Source organism: Corapipo altera, unplaced genomic scaffold, assembly GCF_003945725.1.
Source record: "Corapipo altera isolate COAL_440 unplaced genomic scaffold, ASM394572v1 23b, whole genome shotgun sequence".
Taxonomy (NCBI): domain Eukaryota; kingdom Metazoa; phylum Chordata; class Aves; order Passeriformes; family Pipridae; genus Corapipo; species Corapipo altera.
The window spans coordinates 15499962-15517546 of record NW_020884885.1 but is presented as its reverse complement, the minus strand read 5'-3'; the positions used below and the strand labels follow the sequence as shown (position 1 = coordinate 15517546).

At 40.2% G+C, this 17585-nt stretch overlaps 1 protein-coding gene across 11 annotated transcripts in view; it reads right to left on the bottom strand.

Annotated features, from left to right (window-relative positions):
• LRRC56 (leucine rich repeat containing 56) overlaps window positions 1-17585 on the bottom strand; it is a 78860-nt gene that overhangs the window by 42657 nt on the left and 18618 nt on the right. For 3 of the 11 annotated variants that reach the window (XM_027642317.1, XM_027642314.1, XM_027642316.1), the window contains 2 exons: window positions 14768-14913; window positions 7291-7455 (listed from right to left, as the gene is read on the bottom strand). In XM_027642317.1, coding sequence (XP_027498118.1) covers window positions 7291-7455; window positions 14768-14785 — 183 coding nt within the window. In that variant the 5' untranslated portion in view covers window positions 14786-14913. The other 8 variants (XM_027642312.1, XM_027642322.1, XM_027642315.1 and 5 more) reach the window with 6 other exon arrangements.

Here is a 17585-nt window from a genome sequence, read left to right as displayed (position 1 = left end):
TCCCATCTTATCACAGGATCTTTCCTAATACCCTAAAGTCTGTGTTGATTGATACACATACTTTTTGCCTTGGCAGGCTAAGCAGAAGGAACAAAACAAGCAGAAGCTACACACAGGGGAGAGAGGGAAGCCCTAGGACCTCCAGTGAAAACTACAGAAAGGTTGCGAAATCCAAAGATGCCAGGCTGCAATTCCACAAGCAGCTGAAGTAATCTCACATTCCCACTGTTCTCATCTCCTATTTCTTCCTGCTATGATCCAGCTTCTCTCTCCTCAGTTTTTGGGCCTTTACTTAAGTTGAAGGTAGGAAGTCATTCAACAACCTCCACATACAAGAGACAAGTTTTCTTAATATTAAAAAGTTACAACATTATTTAGTTTTTTTAAAAAGGGAGAAATGATTCATTAGAAGAGAATGTGTAGGACCATCTTAGGCTTATGAATTTTGGGAAGAAAAAATAACCACAAGAACATCCAATTCATTTTGCAGGGGAAAATATGGTGGCTGCAGTCATCCTGCTCATTAAGTAACATTTTTATTGTGCAGCGAAGTGGCTGCAACTTCATTCACTCTGACGGTTCCACATCCTCTTACAAAGGACCAAATACAGTCTGTCTGTGAGTTTAAAAGAAAAGTTTCCAGAAAAAGCTGAGCATACCTTCTTGAAAAACTGTCGCCCTTTATAAGCTGTTAACTTGTACTCCTAAGAAACAGAATTATCCAGTATCTTCAAGTGCTTTTGAACTATCTTTAAAACATTATGTTTAAAATTACTTTTAATCTTATTTTTTAAACTGTGATTTTAGGCAGGCTGAAAAAAACATAAGCTTCCAGACTGTCTTGCCTCCCCACTAGAGTATATGAGAAACAACGGTCTAAGGTGAAAATGTGGGAGTTCCCCATGGCACCCAGAAATTTTCTTCCTATTCCCAGATGCAGCCACCACAAAATGTGTTTTGCTCCTTCAAAGGTAGCAAGCTTACCAACTACAGACTGCTTTCTCCCTCCAAGTAAACACAAGATCTCTCACTGCAAGACACATCTTGCAGTTACCCTTTTCAGCAGATGACACTGTCTGTCATGAGATTATGTGTGAAACAAGAGCTGGCTGATGTCCTGGCACACAACCATGCACTTGGATCACTGGATTTGGATGCAAGCTTATTGTCATTAAAGGAAACCGCCTCTGAAAAATACGTCCCTGCTCCCCATCAAAACAGTCTTAAGAGCCTACATCAGAACAGGAGGAAGTCTCAGAACAAGTAATAAGCTTAGGGTCATACACTTTGTCAGTAGAGTAGGAAAATGTCCTGACACCACAAAGAGCTTTTGCTCCTTTTTTGTCCTTTTCTCCTTGCTGTCAGCAACTTCCCTGCATGCTGTCCTTCCCCTGCTGTATTCCAGACAGCTCCCCCTCACAGTTCCACTCCCTGTTCTTCTCTTTCAAAATCCAAGCATAAAAGCTGCCTGAAGTTATATTCTCTCATTTTTTAGGGTTCCCTATTCCTTTTTCTAATACCAGGGATTAACAGTGTGATTCTTTGCCCTTCTTTTCCTATTTCAGATCCACCATTTGTACTTTTTTCACTGTCTGAGAGTTGAGCTGCTTAACGAATCCATATTTTTGTACTGCAGTAGGCAGAACTGTGGCTCCAGTGCTGGAAAGGGTTATTGGCCATCATCACCAGCTTTTTGAACTACAGATAGCTGTCTTGAAGCATGTGCTAACCAGATGCAACAAACTCCATGTATTCTTGGTGCCCACCTCCCTCTTCTGCATTTCCAAGAGTTCCTGTGAAAATCACTGTCCTTCCATCTGCTGATGCCAAGGAGATGCTTGGAGAGCTTGAAACCAATTTACTGTGGGATGTAAAAGTTAGTGCAGTACATAAAGGAAATGAGAAATGCTCCTGGGTGGAGGATATGAGCTCATTTAAAGGCATTTAGAAGCACAGAGACCCCAGGTGTTGACTGCAAGCTAGTCAGCAAGCAAAAGGCCAGGGCAGCAGTTTGAGAGAAGGTTATGTAGTGAATGGTTCCTGTGGAAGGTAGTTAGGATATTTCTACTCCCCAGACACTATTCTTGGCATACTGATGCAGTTGCAAGTGTGATACATCTTGTGTAAATTCTGACAGCTAAAATTCTGACACCAGGAATGGGCGAGATTGAGGGAAGGATGCAGAAACATTTAAAGAAAGATTATACATATTTAGCAAGATCTTTTTATGCTGTTGTTTAATGTCCAAGCACGGGAATCTTCACCAAAATTCAAAAGGATGCATGTATAGGAAGAATTTTGATGTTATTGGGTAGTAAAAGAAAAAAAATCACGACCAAACACACCGAAGGGTCATCAGCTTGGACAGATAAATGTCTGGCACCACATGGACAGAAGTGATGCTATGGTGCTCTGGGTCTCCTCATTTCTAGGGCCATCCTAGGTCTAGGACAGGCTGCTGCCCTAACTCAGAGATGTCCCACTGTGCCTTCAGGTAATGACTGCCTGCCCACAGCTCAACGGACTGTTCTGAACGTCCCTGCCTGTGCCCCAGGAGTGCTTACAGACATGAAGGTGCTGTACCATCGAGGTATTTCTTTGGCTGTTTACAGCTGTTCAGCCTCCACATAGAGCAAACAAAAAGGAACCAAGGATCTGTTATAGGTAAAGAGTGAGATGGAGTTATTTTAAGTCAAAAATATATAATTCCAGGCTGACTGTTGGTATTCAGAGAGGATTCTGCTTGACACCCACCTGCAACCCAGCAATAGAGGTACCAGTTATACAGAGAAGGAGGATGTTTTCTGAAGAATCAAATATTAAAATCTGGAACATGATGTTCAAGAAAGTGACCTGACAGCTTGATTCTGAGCAGCAAGTGTTACACTCCACTGTAAATTCATTTATTTGAAAGGATACATTTCCACGGTAAAGCACTGCACAATTCTTTGAAGATGAATACACAGTAAGTAAAACAAAGATGAATAAAGTTCACTTTACATTTTTTCACCTTCTTCAAAATAGGAGTAAAACTATTTTTCATGATATTATGCAGAAGTTATTGGTTAATAATTTAGCCAGTATTTTAAGAAGCAACTACATGATGGCTCACAAACCATTCCCACCATGCAAAATGTCTGGCCAATATCTAACTGGAGAGCACGTGCTGGTTTGGAAAGCTTTTCCTCTGACTGACGAGTCAAGCCAGTAAGTATTCTGTAAAAATTTCAAATGAGAAACACTTCTGTGCTTGCAGAGCTTCCCAAGCTGCAGAACAGTCACCCTGGCATGCTGGGAAGTCCCACTTGCAACTATCTGTAACTTCCTTAATTGGCAAATAATACTTGTTCTATTAAAATTGCCATATACAATTGATGTCTTCTCTCTTCCCCAGATTTTTCACACACTCCAAGAAAAGTAGGTATGTTTCTGAGGAGCATGTTGCATGCAGCTGTCAGAGAAATATTTCCAGCTGTGCATTTATTTTGCTGATCCTGGTTAATTTGGCTAAGACAGGAATTCCTGAGTGGTGAGTTTGTTTTCTTTTAATATTACACCTGTATGCAAATATGTCCACTCATGCGTTCATTGCTTCTTTTATTTTTTTCAAAATCTCAACTCAAGTATAATCTCTCTGCAAAAAAAATTTCTGCAAAAGGAAAAAAGAAATGATCGAGTCATTTCAGCAAGAATCCAATCTGTTATTTCAGGACCCTCCAGCATTTTTTTTCCCCACGAGGATGAGTGCATACCATATGAAATACACCCTAACCTCCTGAGCAACAAAACTAAACACCACTTCCGAACATGTGTTCCTAAGTTTAGAAAACATGATTAGTTGGAGCAGGATCAATAAATAGCGAAATTAGAGAACACTTCCTTTCTTCTCTAAAGATCACCCACAAACGTGATTGTTTTTTATAATGCGACAATATCTGGAAGATCATTTGACCTTGTAAAATGAGTTTCTTGTGAGAAGTGGAATGCATTTTGTGGAATTCAGGAAAAGATCCTTTGCAAAAGGGGGGGAGAGGATGGGGGCTAATAAAGCAAAACAAAAATGTGATTCAAGACAGGTGGCACCCTTAATTTCAGTTTTTCCACATTTAATGAAAAATCCGTGCCACAGCCCTAAGAGAGTTAAAAACTGATTGCATATTATTAGCCAGTTTGCAGAATAAAGTGAGAATTTGCTCACTGTGATATTCTACAATATCTGACAACAACACATAAGCACAAGGAAAAGCAGAGCAGGGAGCTGGAAATATTATTAAGACAGGTACAAATGAAAAAGCAAGAATGCCTATTCATATAGAGGAAGATTAAAAAGTACAAGAGAAAATTGACATTGACACTAGCAGAAAGAATAAAAAGGACATCTAATGATACCAACTCTTGCATCAAAAGCTTTTGACCTGTAGCTTGGATGAAGAACTTTCAAATATAAAAGGGTGTTACCTGATAGCGCAGCAAGAGAGCTGGCAGCAAGCAGAAACTAGATGATGTGATTAACATAACAGGGATATGGAATCATACAGGATTTGAAGTGAACATTGTGCTGAAACAAGGCCACAGAAGACCAAACTCTGCAGTGAACGAGCATAAGATCTAAGTGAAGGGGTCCGTATGGAGTAGAGGAGAATGGGCAAAGGTCCAGTGGTTCTGCAGAAGTTCTACAGGGTCCAAGAAGACAAGGAAAGGAAAAGGAAAGGAAAAAAAAAATTGGTCTAAGCCAAACTTTACTTTCTTTGGAGGAAAACAATCCAGCAACTGGATAAAAAAGCGAAGGGATACAAGTATCACAAAGATACTTAAGATCATTACAAAGAGTTCTTAAGGATAAGGACTGCTAATGGAGACTGATAATGTTTTCACTACAAAATAGATGGCCATTCCCCTGGAAAAAAGGACAAAATGAGTCAAATGTGCAGGTGGAAACAAGGCTGCAGGCTACAATTCAAGGTGCCCAATCTTCACAATTCTGCACAGCTAGACCTTCCAGCCTCCCCAAACTCCAACTGAGCTGGTGCAAGAGAGAACACTGCAAGGGCAAGGAGTAAAGCTGAGTAAGTATCTCAATACAAAAACCTTCCTCAGGAACCTCCATCAAGTGTACAAATATCTGCCTACACAACACTGCAGAACTGGGGCCCATGTCCTTATTTGAATGTAAAATAATTTTACTTTAATGAGCATGTATTTTAAAAGTGTCTTAGTTTCCTTCTCAGAACACTTCAGCGAGTACAATCAATAACTCCTAAAATATTCACAACAATGAGACAATCAAGAAGATATTGCAATTGTATTGATTTCAGCAAAACAACCTTTCAAACCATTTCATTGTCAATGGCATGTGGTTTCTTAAAGAAATATGCATGTGAAAACTTGTTTCATTAAACGTTTGAACATTCTGAATGTTTGCAAATCCTGAGGAAGTAAATTTATGGAAGCAGTGGTTTTCATTTGATCAACATAAAGGTCAAAGAATAGATAGACTGGATATGTTATTAAAACAAGCTATAAACACTATAAATGTTTCCTTGACAATATCATGTAATTTTTCCTCTGAGCAGGAAGTATCCCAGCTATGCCAACGCAAATGTGAGGTTCCAGGGCAGGAAATACTATCCAGAAAAATTAGCAGGAGGGTATGCATCCATTTAAAAGAATTTTTGAAATAGGATTCCTTACAAATGTTAAAACACACAATCTTGAAGAGGAAAGGTTCAATTATTTAACTTATCTGCATTTAAAAAAAAATACAAAGTAATGAACAGTAAGGTCATAGGATGTGGGTAACATTGCCTTACATACACTTTTCTGTTTACAATTTACTGTGAACTAAAGCAGCAGAGCTTCAGAAAGAGAACTTCATACCAATGAAAGAACTTTCTAAGGGTTTAATTCAAAGTTTATTGAATCAGAGGGCAGCTGTTTTGGTTACTTTAATGGGCTTTGGTTCACACCCTAACAATACAGACTAATCTGAGAGATTCCCATTGGATTTATACAGAGTATTGAAGGCCATGAACACATTACACTGGTCAAACTCTATGCCAGGTTTTAAAAAGAAAAAAGTTGCCAGAGGTTCTCATGAACCTGAGGAAAGGGAATGGCATAAATTATATAATCATGCAGCAATTTTCCTCCAGAGTGCCTAAAGTATATACTCTGCAGAAAATGACTTTTGCATCTTCAACCATTTTACAAACACTAAAAGACTTACCTACGAAGGGAACAACAGTTCTGAGAACAATTTGCTGTTTATTCTACAGCACATGGTCAAAATGGTGACTGGTATGTGGTTAGGGAGTGGTGTAAACCTGCAGCTGGAATATGCTGCCTGCAGAAGCTCATGTCTCTCCACTGGTGCAGTGGATACACAGAGGATTATGGATACTGCGATCGCCACCCGGCCTGGTATATGAATGCCTGCCAGCATCTGAACCACAGTCTTGGCAGCCCCACCTGTCTTTCATAAATTCTACCCAGCAGAAGAGCTACTCTTCTGTAGCTCTGCAACACAGAAAGCTTCTCCCCTTAATTTCTGCTCTCAGCTCTCCCTTCCTTTAGCAGGGAAAAATGAGGTTATTTTCTCAGCTCCTGCACCTCCCACAGGATTTCACCTTTAATTAGTCCTGAGCAAATAAAACACAATATGCAATCAAGTATTCTTTCATGACTATTTCACAAAGTGAATTCCTTCATGAAGATTTCAGCATGTTACTTTCTTTCAACAGGCTGCACACTAAAATAATTTCCCCCAGTCAAAAAGGAACATGGCTTTCAAATATGCTTTGAAATTCCACACACTTTGATACACACACGAAGTACTTTTAGCATTTGCAGAATATTTTAATTGGCTTCGTAGCACGACAGATGATTTCGCTAATTCAGAAAAAAAAGTGCTTTTAAAGTTACACTTCCAATCTCTAGAACAAGGTTAATGCAATTTTTTTTCCCTAATGCTAAGATTCAAGGTACTCCAAATGGCATTAATAAGATCTGTGTAGATTATAACTATGCTACCTGTACTTTTCTTCACGCTGCTTCAAGAAATCTAGGAATAGAAACAGCCACATTCATGCTGGGAGTATTTCTGATATGAAACAAGGTGAAAGGAGGACAAGCACTTGATACACTTTCATAAGATAGAACCTACTTCATGCAGAAGTCTAAATGTCAGACAAACAATCCATAATCAGCACAATAGCAGTTGGAAGGTTAATGCAGCTCTGTGTATGCCAGTTTGCCTCTTCCACTTCATTAAAAAGTTGGATGCCTACTCACCAGTTTCCTGGGGGAAAGATGTTCCTCCATAAGCAGCTCTCCATCATCTTTAATCAGTGGACTGGGATTTTGGTTGCCTCGCCAATTCAAATCAGTCATCTGGACTCCAGATGAGCCCGGATGAGAAACTCTGTCAGGATTCCACTTCAGGTCCATCTCAACATGCTTTGAACAAAAGGATAACAAGCAGTCTGATTTTTTTACCCATATTTATTATTTTCCCTTTAGTAAAATCTATTTTGACTCCCATTACGAGAGAGCAAATGCCTGTGGAGATGCAGGTTTCTTTAATCAGAACCCAAAGCAATGTGTCATGTAACATATATTCTTCCTTTTCTTCACCCTCAAGAGCTATCAGAGTCCCACACCTCACTCAGCTTTAAGTGTAGGCTTTTACAGCAAACTATTGTTTGCAGTTATACAAAAAGCTAGGCATACCCATAGCTCTGTACAAAGATGTTAGATGAGAACAAACAACTCAGGACACTAGCCCTTTTCCGTCTTCTCACTATTCCACTCACCCTTCTCCAGTGGCAATGAATTTCCCATCCACATGGGCCTCCTACCTACCCATTCACTCCTGAGAAACATGAACAGCACTCAGCAAAACTCTGCTGGACTCCAGCAAGTACCAGTACCAAGACACACCACCACTTCTCTCCAGCATTTTGATCTCTGCCTGCAGGCAGCATGGATAGAAGCTGCCTGTATTTGCTGTCCTAAATTAAACATACCTGCACTGTCACTGGCTCTAGGTCAGGCAGGCTATGGCTGCTGACTTCTCATTTTTAAGACAGTCTTGGAGAAAATAAGTGTAAAATACAATTTAAACAAAACTGTGTATGCTTCAAGTGAGGAGTGAAATCCAAAGCTGGAAGAAGAAGCACTTCAAATGTGTTCATTCTTCCATTCCCAAAGCTATTACTTTCACAGAAATATTAGCAATTAACTTTGAAATATGAGAGTAAGCATATGTACACTTGTTAGAGGCAAAAAGCAATAGGCTGTTCCCTATTTACTGTGATAGTAAATCATAGTAGTACAAGCACTACTATGATTTATAAAGCTATTTACTATTACTTGGCAGCAAGGAAGTATCACAGCTGGAAACACTGCTGTAACAACAAAAGGCTAGACTAGAGAAAAGTCGTCTTGCTTTGCTAAAGGGACACCTGCAGTTTTGTTCTGTTCTCCACTGTGAAGCAATACTTAGTCTTAGCACTGGAAAAGTAATTAAATGATCAAGCTAATCATAACTGGCTGACAAAGCTTCAGTGGTGGCCAAGACCTGAGAATTACCACCTTCCTTCCCCCTCATACTAATAAACAGTTAAACACAGGAGTAATTTCTGTTAGGATGAATAGAAGTTCTCACTGCTCAGCTAGTCACCTCTGCTTGAGAGGACTGTCTTGTTAGTAGGTGAGAGAGGTTAGATTGAAGAGACTTCTTGCTCTGACTACTCTTGTCCAGTCAAAATTCTTCACTTGCACAAGAAAAAGAAATTCAAAGGACTCAGTACTGTCAGCAAAAACAGCAGCCCTTATTAAAAGAAAAACAGCAATGAAAGATTAACGATCTACCAAATCTCTCTGCAGAATCTCCTAGCATTAGAAAGGGAGGAACCAAACCCTCAGAATCCTAAGTGCTCCTTTCATACATTCATCAGGGGAGAGGAAGCCCACAGAAAGCAAAAATTATATTTTCAGATCACTGCACGTACCTGGCAAGCACTTCTATAGGAGAAGCTGACTTCTCAAATGTGCTACATCTAAGCCACAGCAATACTCAATGCTTAAAAATCACATTCAAGAACAAATTCTTCAGAGACACATACCTCCTTTCAATCTTTCTTACTGGATTATAAAATAACCACCAGAAGCGAATTGAGCAGTGATATTCGCAGCTTCTAGAACCTCAGCATGCCTATAGTAGTATAAGGACAACTTCCATATTTTCATACTTCTGCCCATTAGGAAGGAGCTCAAAAACATTATGTGTCTTATATTTTGAAAGAAAAGATACAACCCATAAATTTCTATTACCTGTTTCTTTTTCCAAAGAATTCTAGAATTTCTCAGATTTTTCTCCTCTGCTTTCTTTAGAGCACGTCAGTATGATTTAGTCAGTAAGAGTTGCAACAGTCATCAGTTGTCCAAGGAAACTAAAGAATCTTCTGTGACAGCAAGATCTTCTGATGTTGTCCTTATTTTCCTAAGAAGGAATTATTTCGGTCAGTAACTGACTTGGAGTAGAATATCTGTCATATAAATTCTGGAATACTTTGCCAATTGCACAAGATTTGTGTTGGATCATGTGCAAGTACTGGTGGTTCTTGCTAATTCAAGTGAGGATTGTTATTATCCAGAGATAATCCCGTATGTTACCAGAGCCAAGTGGAGCAATAGTCAGAGAACACTGATGTAACATGTCAGTGTAAAACATAATGAGATAATTGCAGGATTATGCAGATTTGGGCCACAAAGAGTTAACACACTTGCATAAAACAAATTAGTGTTCTCCCTCTATTGGTCCCTCGCTATTATGTTTCAGAATGTCCTCAAATCTTTGAAACGTGTTGATACAGCACTTACTTTAGGCTTGACAGGGAGATCAATTTATGGCTTAATATCCAAAGTAACACTTTGTTTTATACTTCCTGCTATTGATCTGTTCTTGTAATTATTGTAACAGTAGATTAGTGAGGAGAAAAGTATTTTCATTACAAATTGCCAGGGATCAAGTTGAATTATTGTCAGCCATTTTTTAAATGGTTCCATCACTTCAAAACTTTCTCCAGAGAAGAAATAATCTTCTCCTGAACATGGATCAAAATATCATCCTCAAAATGAGGATTACAGAAAAGTAAAGAGTGCAGGAATCAATCGTAGTGGTGAAGTGCCAATCTTACATAAAATCCAAAAGCCTCTCCAGCACTGTGCAGAAGTGAGAAGCGGGCCTGGCACAACACTTGCCTTCCTACAGATACAGACGATATACTGCTCATTTTCATCAGGTCCACCTGACTTTCTGAGACAGGTAAAACCACTCCAGTAAAGCCACCTCACCCACTCATTTATAATGCTAAAAACCAAATGAGAGACCTGTGACTGTCAAATGCAACCATTGACTCTAACTAGTGTTAGCCTCAGTGGGACAATTTACAGGGACTGGAAAGATCTTTTTGCCATTAAAGAGGTCTGAGAAGCCACAAACCTGAAGATTTCCTCCACAGGGAAGATGGCTGCATTGGATATATATTGGATGTATGAGATGAACGGAATGACCATTCCTGCAAGACTTTGTGAGACCAACAAGGATGGAAGCTGACTGCACCTAAAACAAACCTTCAACGAATTCAGCAGGACATCAAAGCAATACCAGTAAGTAGATGAGCTTCAGGGAAAGAGAAAATGGACAAAAAATAATGGAGTTTTGTCGTGCATGGGAACACTGAGAAGAGTAAAATCATGAAAGAAATAAAAGAATTTGTTTTTGTAGGATTTGCATCAAAGACATTAACTTAACAGGCTCTTACATATCTGGATAACTAGAAGCAGATAATAATTGAATGCAGGAGAAATTAATGACCAGAGCAGTAACATGGAAGATCTTGAATTCCATGAACTGTTAAGCTGACAACTTTCTCCACTGCTGCCACTCTCCTTACCAAAGTGAGCAAGCTGTTCAAATCTCAGACATGTTGTGAAAGTCCATTAAAAACTGCAGGACATTTTAAACATATATAAATACCACTAATAAAGATCATTATTAAAATTTAATGATCCTTGCAACTACACGTTATTTGAAATCCCTGCAGAATACTGTAATTTGCCAGAAAGAAATTGGTAGAGAAGAGTTACTTGATGTTCTTAGGGTCTGACACTGCTAAAACTCCAAGATTTTACTTTCCTGCTACAAGATTTATTGAAGGGTCAATGGTAGGACTGTGTACTCTTCATTAAATATATATTAATACACATTTCAAATTCAGCAATCACCACGAATGTCTGACTTAACATTAATTATGGCTTCTTAAGCATGGGTAAGATCCTCTGAATTGTGTGACAAGGCATGTTTAAAAACAAACACACAAAATATCAAACAATAGTAATCAATCCAGATTTAGTCTAGGAAAGGCATATACCTCTATATATTAACATCCCATACAAAAAGGAATCTCTGCTCCCTCAGGCCAGCTTCTCAGCCAGCATCCTCTCCTGCTCTGTGGCTACTCATGCCTTCACTGGACAGGAGGGTACCATTTCAGTGGGGGTTCTGCAATCTTTGGACCCTTATCTGTATGTCACCAGCCTAAAAGTTCTCTAGGAAAATACATTTGAGAACCACTGTGCTATGTATCCCTTCATGACAGGAAGCTTGCACTGCAGACTTCCATTTCTCTTGTCTTGCACAATATAGTTTTTATTTGTTTAATTCAGAACCACAAATTACAGTAGTGCCCATACTGTTACCACAGACACAGAATGAAAACAAAGAATTCTCTGTTTACTGAGGATTTGACAAAAGGTTTGGTTTATAAGTCCCGAGGGAACTATGAGGGCCCTTTTAAGTGTAATTTTGCGCAAGTGCACTGCAGATAACCTCTTCTGGAAAATAACTGTTTGGGCAGCTGGAATTTACTATGATGTCATCAGGAAACTACTGTTACAATAATCCACCCATAATGGCAAAAACAGTTCCTGCAACATTTATGTAATATAAAGCATCTCGCAACACATCAGTCTATTTTAGCAGGTGCGACTTCCAAAAAGCTGAAAAATAAAACATCTGACCTGTTATTAACATGAATTTTTTTCAGTGTATGACTGGACAGTATGATTCTAATCTTCTGTTTTTGTTAAGCAGAAGGAGGTAACAACTACTTCAGTAATACTACTTTAATAACATGGGATCATGTAAACACTATAAAGAGCATTCATAAATATTTCACTTATGTGCCCCACTAAGAAAAAAAGCTTTTAAGAGAATGCTGAAATATCAAGATATCAATATCCAATTTAATATAAATAAAAATTCACTGACATTAAAGACACCAAATTACTTGAATGCTCACAATGATAGTTTTGTGTAAGTGTTCAGTCAATTTAAAGCCTTGGGTCGAGCACCCAAATTTACAGATAAAGCAAGTGCATCGATTTGTCTCATTTGTTTACCTTCCTTATTTGTGGTTTTACAAGCTGTAAGAGTCCATGACAGTCCTCTGCTACTGCATGTAAATCCTGCTCTACAATTACCATGACCACGGTAGGTAATTTTCAGGACTTATGTTGCACAGAGTCCTCAGGGTAAGTTCTTGGGAGCTTCGTGGACTTTATATTACCCCCATGCACAGAGTTGAGTTCAAACTGTGCTGTCACCCAAAGCAGCAGTGATCCCAGAGAAAAAATGCGTGCTACAAACCAGATTAGGTTTGAGCCAACCCTCCTGAGATAAAAGATGCCTAATATTCTTTAAAAACATTGCAGTAATAAATAAAAAGGCAATGCACTTCAATGTAACCTGTTTCTCCTTTATATATCTACAAATTGCATGTATTAAATTGCATAATTACAATTGCATGTATAATACTTTCCCAGATCCCGCTGAGAAGGTTGTAGAGTAATGAGAAATGTTTTATCATATGTGCTGGAAATGCCTCTATATCAAATCATTCTGGAGCTAGTTTGTCAAATTGTTAAGGAAACCTTCCTGTCTGATCATCCAGGAGCCACTCTGCCAGTCACACTCCCACCACCCCAGACTTTCACTGCTGGGACCGAAGCTCCTTCACAGGGGTGGCTCCAGTGCCACACTTGACTCCCTGCACACCCCACACTCACAGTCAGACAAGTTTTCCTTACCAGCTCGACCCTGGGTTTCCCACTGCAGAATCTCAGATGTCTGCTTACTTTGAGTAATTTAATTACTCAATGCAAAACCAGCTGGAGCTGGTGCCTCCAGGGAGGGACCCCCAACAAAGGAATCCCTGGCATTTTGTACCCTCACAGTCTGTGCATCCAACCTGTTCCTCACGCGCTCATCACGTCCCTTACACATGCCTCTTGGTCCAGTGGTGATTTTGAAGTATCCACTATTTAGAAGCATTTCCAGATTCCAGCTAAGAAAAGGACAGTAAAAATGGACTTTTTTTCCCAGCTACTGTTGCATTGCATTTATGAGCCTTTTGAAATACAAACTTCTGTGCAGGATGAAATGCATCATATATGGCATTTCTGAGTTTCAGCGTGCTCTGGTTGTCCTCAAACAATTTTCAGTCCATTTTGTTCGGTAATTAAGCTAATTGAAGCAAGAGATTACAAGCCCTGCAAAGCCATTTGTAGAGCAGCTGCAATGTTTCTGATTTCCAATGTGTTGCTCACATGGGATAGATTGTATAAAAAGAGACAGATTTTAGCTGAATTTGTAGAAAAATACTAAACAGTGGAAGATGCTGCAGGAGCTTATTTAGTAACAGACATTCCCAAAATTTTAGCAAGAGCAAAAAACTCACTGTGAAAAGGACCTTGCATAATCAATTTAGACTACTGATGAAGATGCATTATAACTGTCCTGCTGGGTCAAGACAGATCTCCAACTAACTATTGTAGTCAGAAATAGATCCCTTAAAAACAACATCAGAAGTAGGAGTAGTCCAAAGTGATCTTTCCCCTGGCATATGGCTGTAATCTTTGGCAATCAACTGTTCAGTATCTTTGCAATTCCAAAGGTGGTGTGTTCAACAGCTGGGGAGGTATACATAAATATTAATATAAATATTATAAATATAAATATTAAGCCATTCCCATTAGTGACAAATGTAGCAATCCCAAATTTATGGCATATCACGTAATGTTACTATTTTGCAGCACTAACTTTTATATTACTTCAAACTTAGGGAATAAATGTGATTTCTTTAACTGCTTCCCCTAAGGAACTTCAGTTAGAAAAGCACATGTATCATCATAATCATACATAGTAATATCACTCCAGTCCAGTGTTAAACTTGCATCTGGTCTCACACATAATCTGAATCCTGCTTTTATATAGGATCAGGTCCCTTGAACTGTGTAAGAACAGGCTGATGGCAGCCCAGGCCATGGGCAGAGCCTGTTCTCTCTTTTACTGACAGTAGCGTATGACCAACAAATTGAGCTGCCCATAGGTGGATTCATCCATATATCAATGCCTTAAGAGGTCAGGCCCAGAGAAGCCTTGTAATTCTCAGTGTTAAAGTCAAGAGAAAGAACACAAAAATCAGAAAAAAACTCACTGCCATCCCCAAAACAAAACCTGTTAATGACAGCAACTCTGAGATCTGACATACCTGAACGCTGCATTTTTAATCCAAGTTCTTTCAGGCAAACTCAAAACCAGACAAAATAACATGATGCAAAGTAACAAAATTAAATGGGAGAGTAATTTACAAAAAAAGTTCTTAAACATTTTCAGTAATTTGCACATTTGAAATTATTTTACCTTTTCTTCCAGTTGCATTGGTGTTCTGCATCATTTCCCATCCCCTTTCTACAGACATTTTAATTTAGTTGTCCCAGCCGTTCATCTCCATTTATCTTGAATTACAGGTGCTCATAGTGTAATTTGTTATTTAATTGCTCCATGTCCTGCTAAAACAACAGTTAAGAATACAATCTTCAAGAGAATAAAACTAAAACAAACCCAAGAGATTCTGAGCATTTCACAATTAATAACAAAAAGTATTTTGTCCACTGTAACAGCAGAAGTCCACACTCAAAAGGGCTTAAAAGTATAACAGGACATGAAGTAGTAGAGTCTAGAAGAGCTTAATGAAAGTATAACTGAATACAGTTCCCAAGCAGATCACAAAAAGGTGAGGGATTTGATATGGCAGAATCTACATATTTGAAGAAAAAAAAAAGTTATTTACTGAACAAAAAGAACAGTCATTTCCTAGGTGGTAGAAGTAAGTTGAATGTGTGTTAGAGAAAACATTGCCATTGGGGTAGCATGGGATAAAAGGTTAAAGCTGACATTTAATATATTTCACTGTCAGAAAACATTGCCTTGTAAAAGCAGTCAGAAAGGAAAATAATAGGCAAGCGTGAAAATCATTATCAGGAATCAACAACTATAGAAGACAGGTGCAGAGCAAGGATAGCACAGGCCTCACATACAGGCCACGGGAAGAGCTGAAGATATCCAATTAACTAATTACTGTCGGCTAAAAACTATGAGTAGGCAATATGAGTCTCTTGCTGACAGCAGGTACATCCCCAAACCATCCTCCATACCACAGAGGGCTGGACAAGGACCACACCTAGTCCTTTCTGCAAGAAGTTAAACAAAGCTTAAAGCCTGTAAGCTCGGCACTGTAAAGTCTCTTCAGCCCTTCAAGAGAAGCTGAGGAGGCAACACGGAGGAGCCACATTCTCTCAGCACAAAATACCTGGGGATACCCTCTAAAACTTGCACCTGCTGCCCAGGACTATTTATTCATCAACTTTTTTCTCCTCAGAGCTCCACCAAAACATAAAACTTAAACATGCTGTTAAACCAGATTTATTGCCAACACTGACATAAACAGAGACTTTCGGTCTCAGCCCTCAGATGCTTTCCACCCGTGCACAGGCTGGATTGCTACAGTGATGCACATGCTTTGGTGGGGTCTTCAAGCCCTAGGATGCACTGGAGGTGTCCCACACCAGCCAGCGTGTCCTGCTCCAGCCATCGCGTCCCGCAATAGCCAGCATGTCCCGCACCGATCACCGTGGTCACCACAACGGCCTTTGTTAACGCCCCTAAAACCCAGCTGCACAAGCCCTGAGTAAGGAGGGTAAGCCGGACTCCACGTTACACCAGTCCCCACGCCCACCACACGACCCCAGACACCTCCGGGCTCCCACTGCTCCCTCCGTCCCACGGGCGAGAAGCACGACCCCTCTACACGGGCCTGCCTCCTGGTGGCGGGGCCGGGCCGGCTCCTACCTGTCGGCTGGGCCGCGGGGAGAACGGGAGAGGGCAGGAGGGAGACAACGGGAGCGCCCGCCCGTCGCCCGGCAACGCCCGCGGCCCCGGCACTTGGACCGGCCCCCGGCTCCGCCCATCCATCCTCCACATCGCCGCCGGCCCCGCCCGCTCCCGGGAGGGGAGCCGGAATAGAGCAAGGGCATCCTTCCGAGGCTCGAATGCTTCCCGGCTGGGACTAGCAGAGCAGGGTGCTTGCAGGGGGAAGAGTGGACATGCAAACAGCGGGAGCGAAGTGGGTGGAGAAGGGCTGGGCACGGCATCCCATTTTCACGGGACGGGAAATGCAGCAGGACCTTGTGTGGGATTTGGGTGGCAGGTGATCACATGGCTGCAGCAGTCAGTGTGACGGTAGGAGGGGGTTGGGGACATCTGTTCCCAACAACATCCGAAACCTTCTTTGCTCTCCGATGAATAACTAATGACACCACTATGTGATTCCACGTGCCTGCAGTGTGTTGAGGACCGAAAAATACAGCTTGTGGTGTGTAACAAGGCTGGTTTCACCAAATTATTTTGCATTTAAAAAAAACCCTAAGAAACAAACAGATTAAAAGATTACATTTCCAGACCAGAGTTGACACCAGATTAGACACTTAAGAATTAAGTTTATCATAATCTGAATCCAACAGACGTAGTTCAAATTTTATTGGTGACATGATCAAACATCTCTGTCAGTGGAGGAGTGCAACCCCAGCGCAGCTCCGTGAGCAGCAATGTGCTATTCTTTCACCATTCACCATCTCCTGGTTGGAGATTGCCACAGCATCATCATATTCCTTTTTCATTATTCAACCCCAACATGAATTGAATCATAGAATGGCCTGGGTTGGAAGAAACCTTAAAAATCATCTAGTTCCAACACTCTTGCCATGGGGAGGGACACCTCCTTCTAGACCAAGTTGCTCAATCCCCCATCCAATCTGGCTTTGAAAAAAGTACTTACTAATTTTGGGGGGAAATTTTCTGGGACATCAGAAATTCAGAGTTCAGAATTACCTTCCTGTGGTTTAATGAGTTACCATGCACATGCAGAGCCATCAGAACTGACCACGTTAATAGCCTTTCCACTCTAAACCAAACATGTTTGCTTTCCCTTAATATAATTATTTTAAAAAGCAAGGGACTAAAGCACAATGCAGTCGGTTTTCACAGCTCCACTGAAAGGCAGTAATTCATTAAACCAGGTTAATTTAATCATTGAGACTCATCTGTCCATAAATTAAATTTGCCTGTTTGAACACAGGCATCACCTGATCTTTTAGACTCATCACAATATATTTATTCAGAA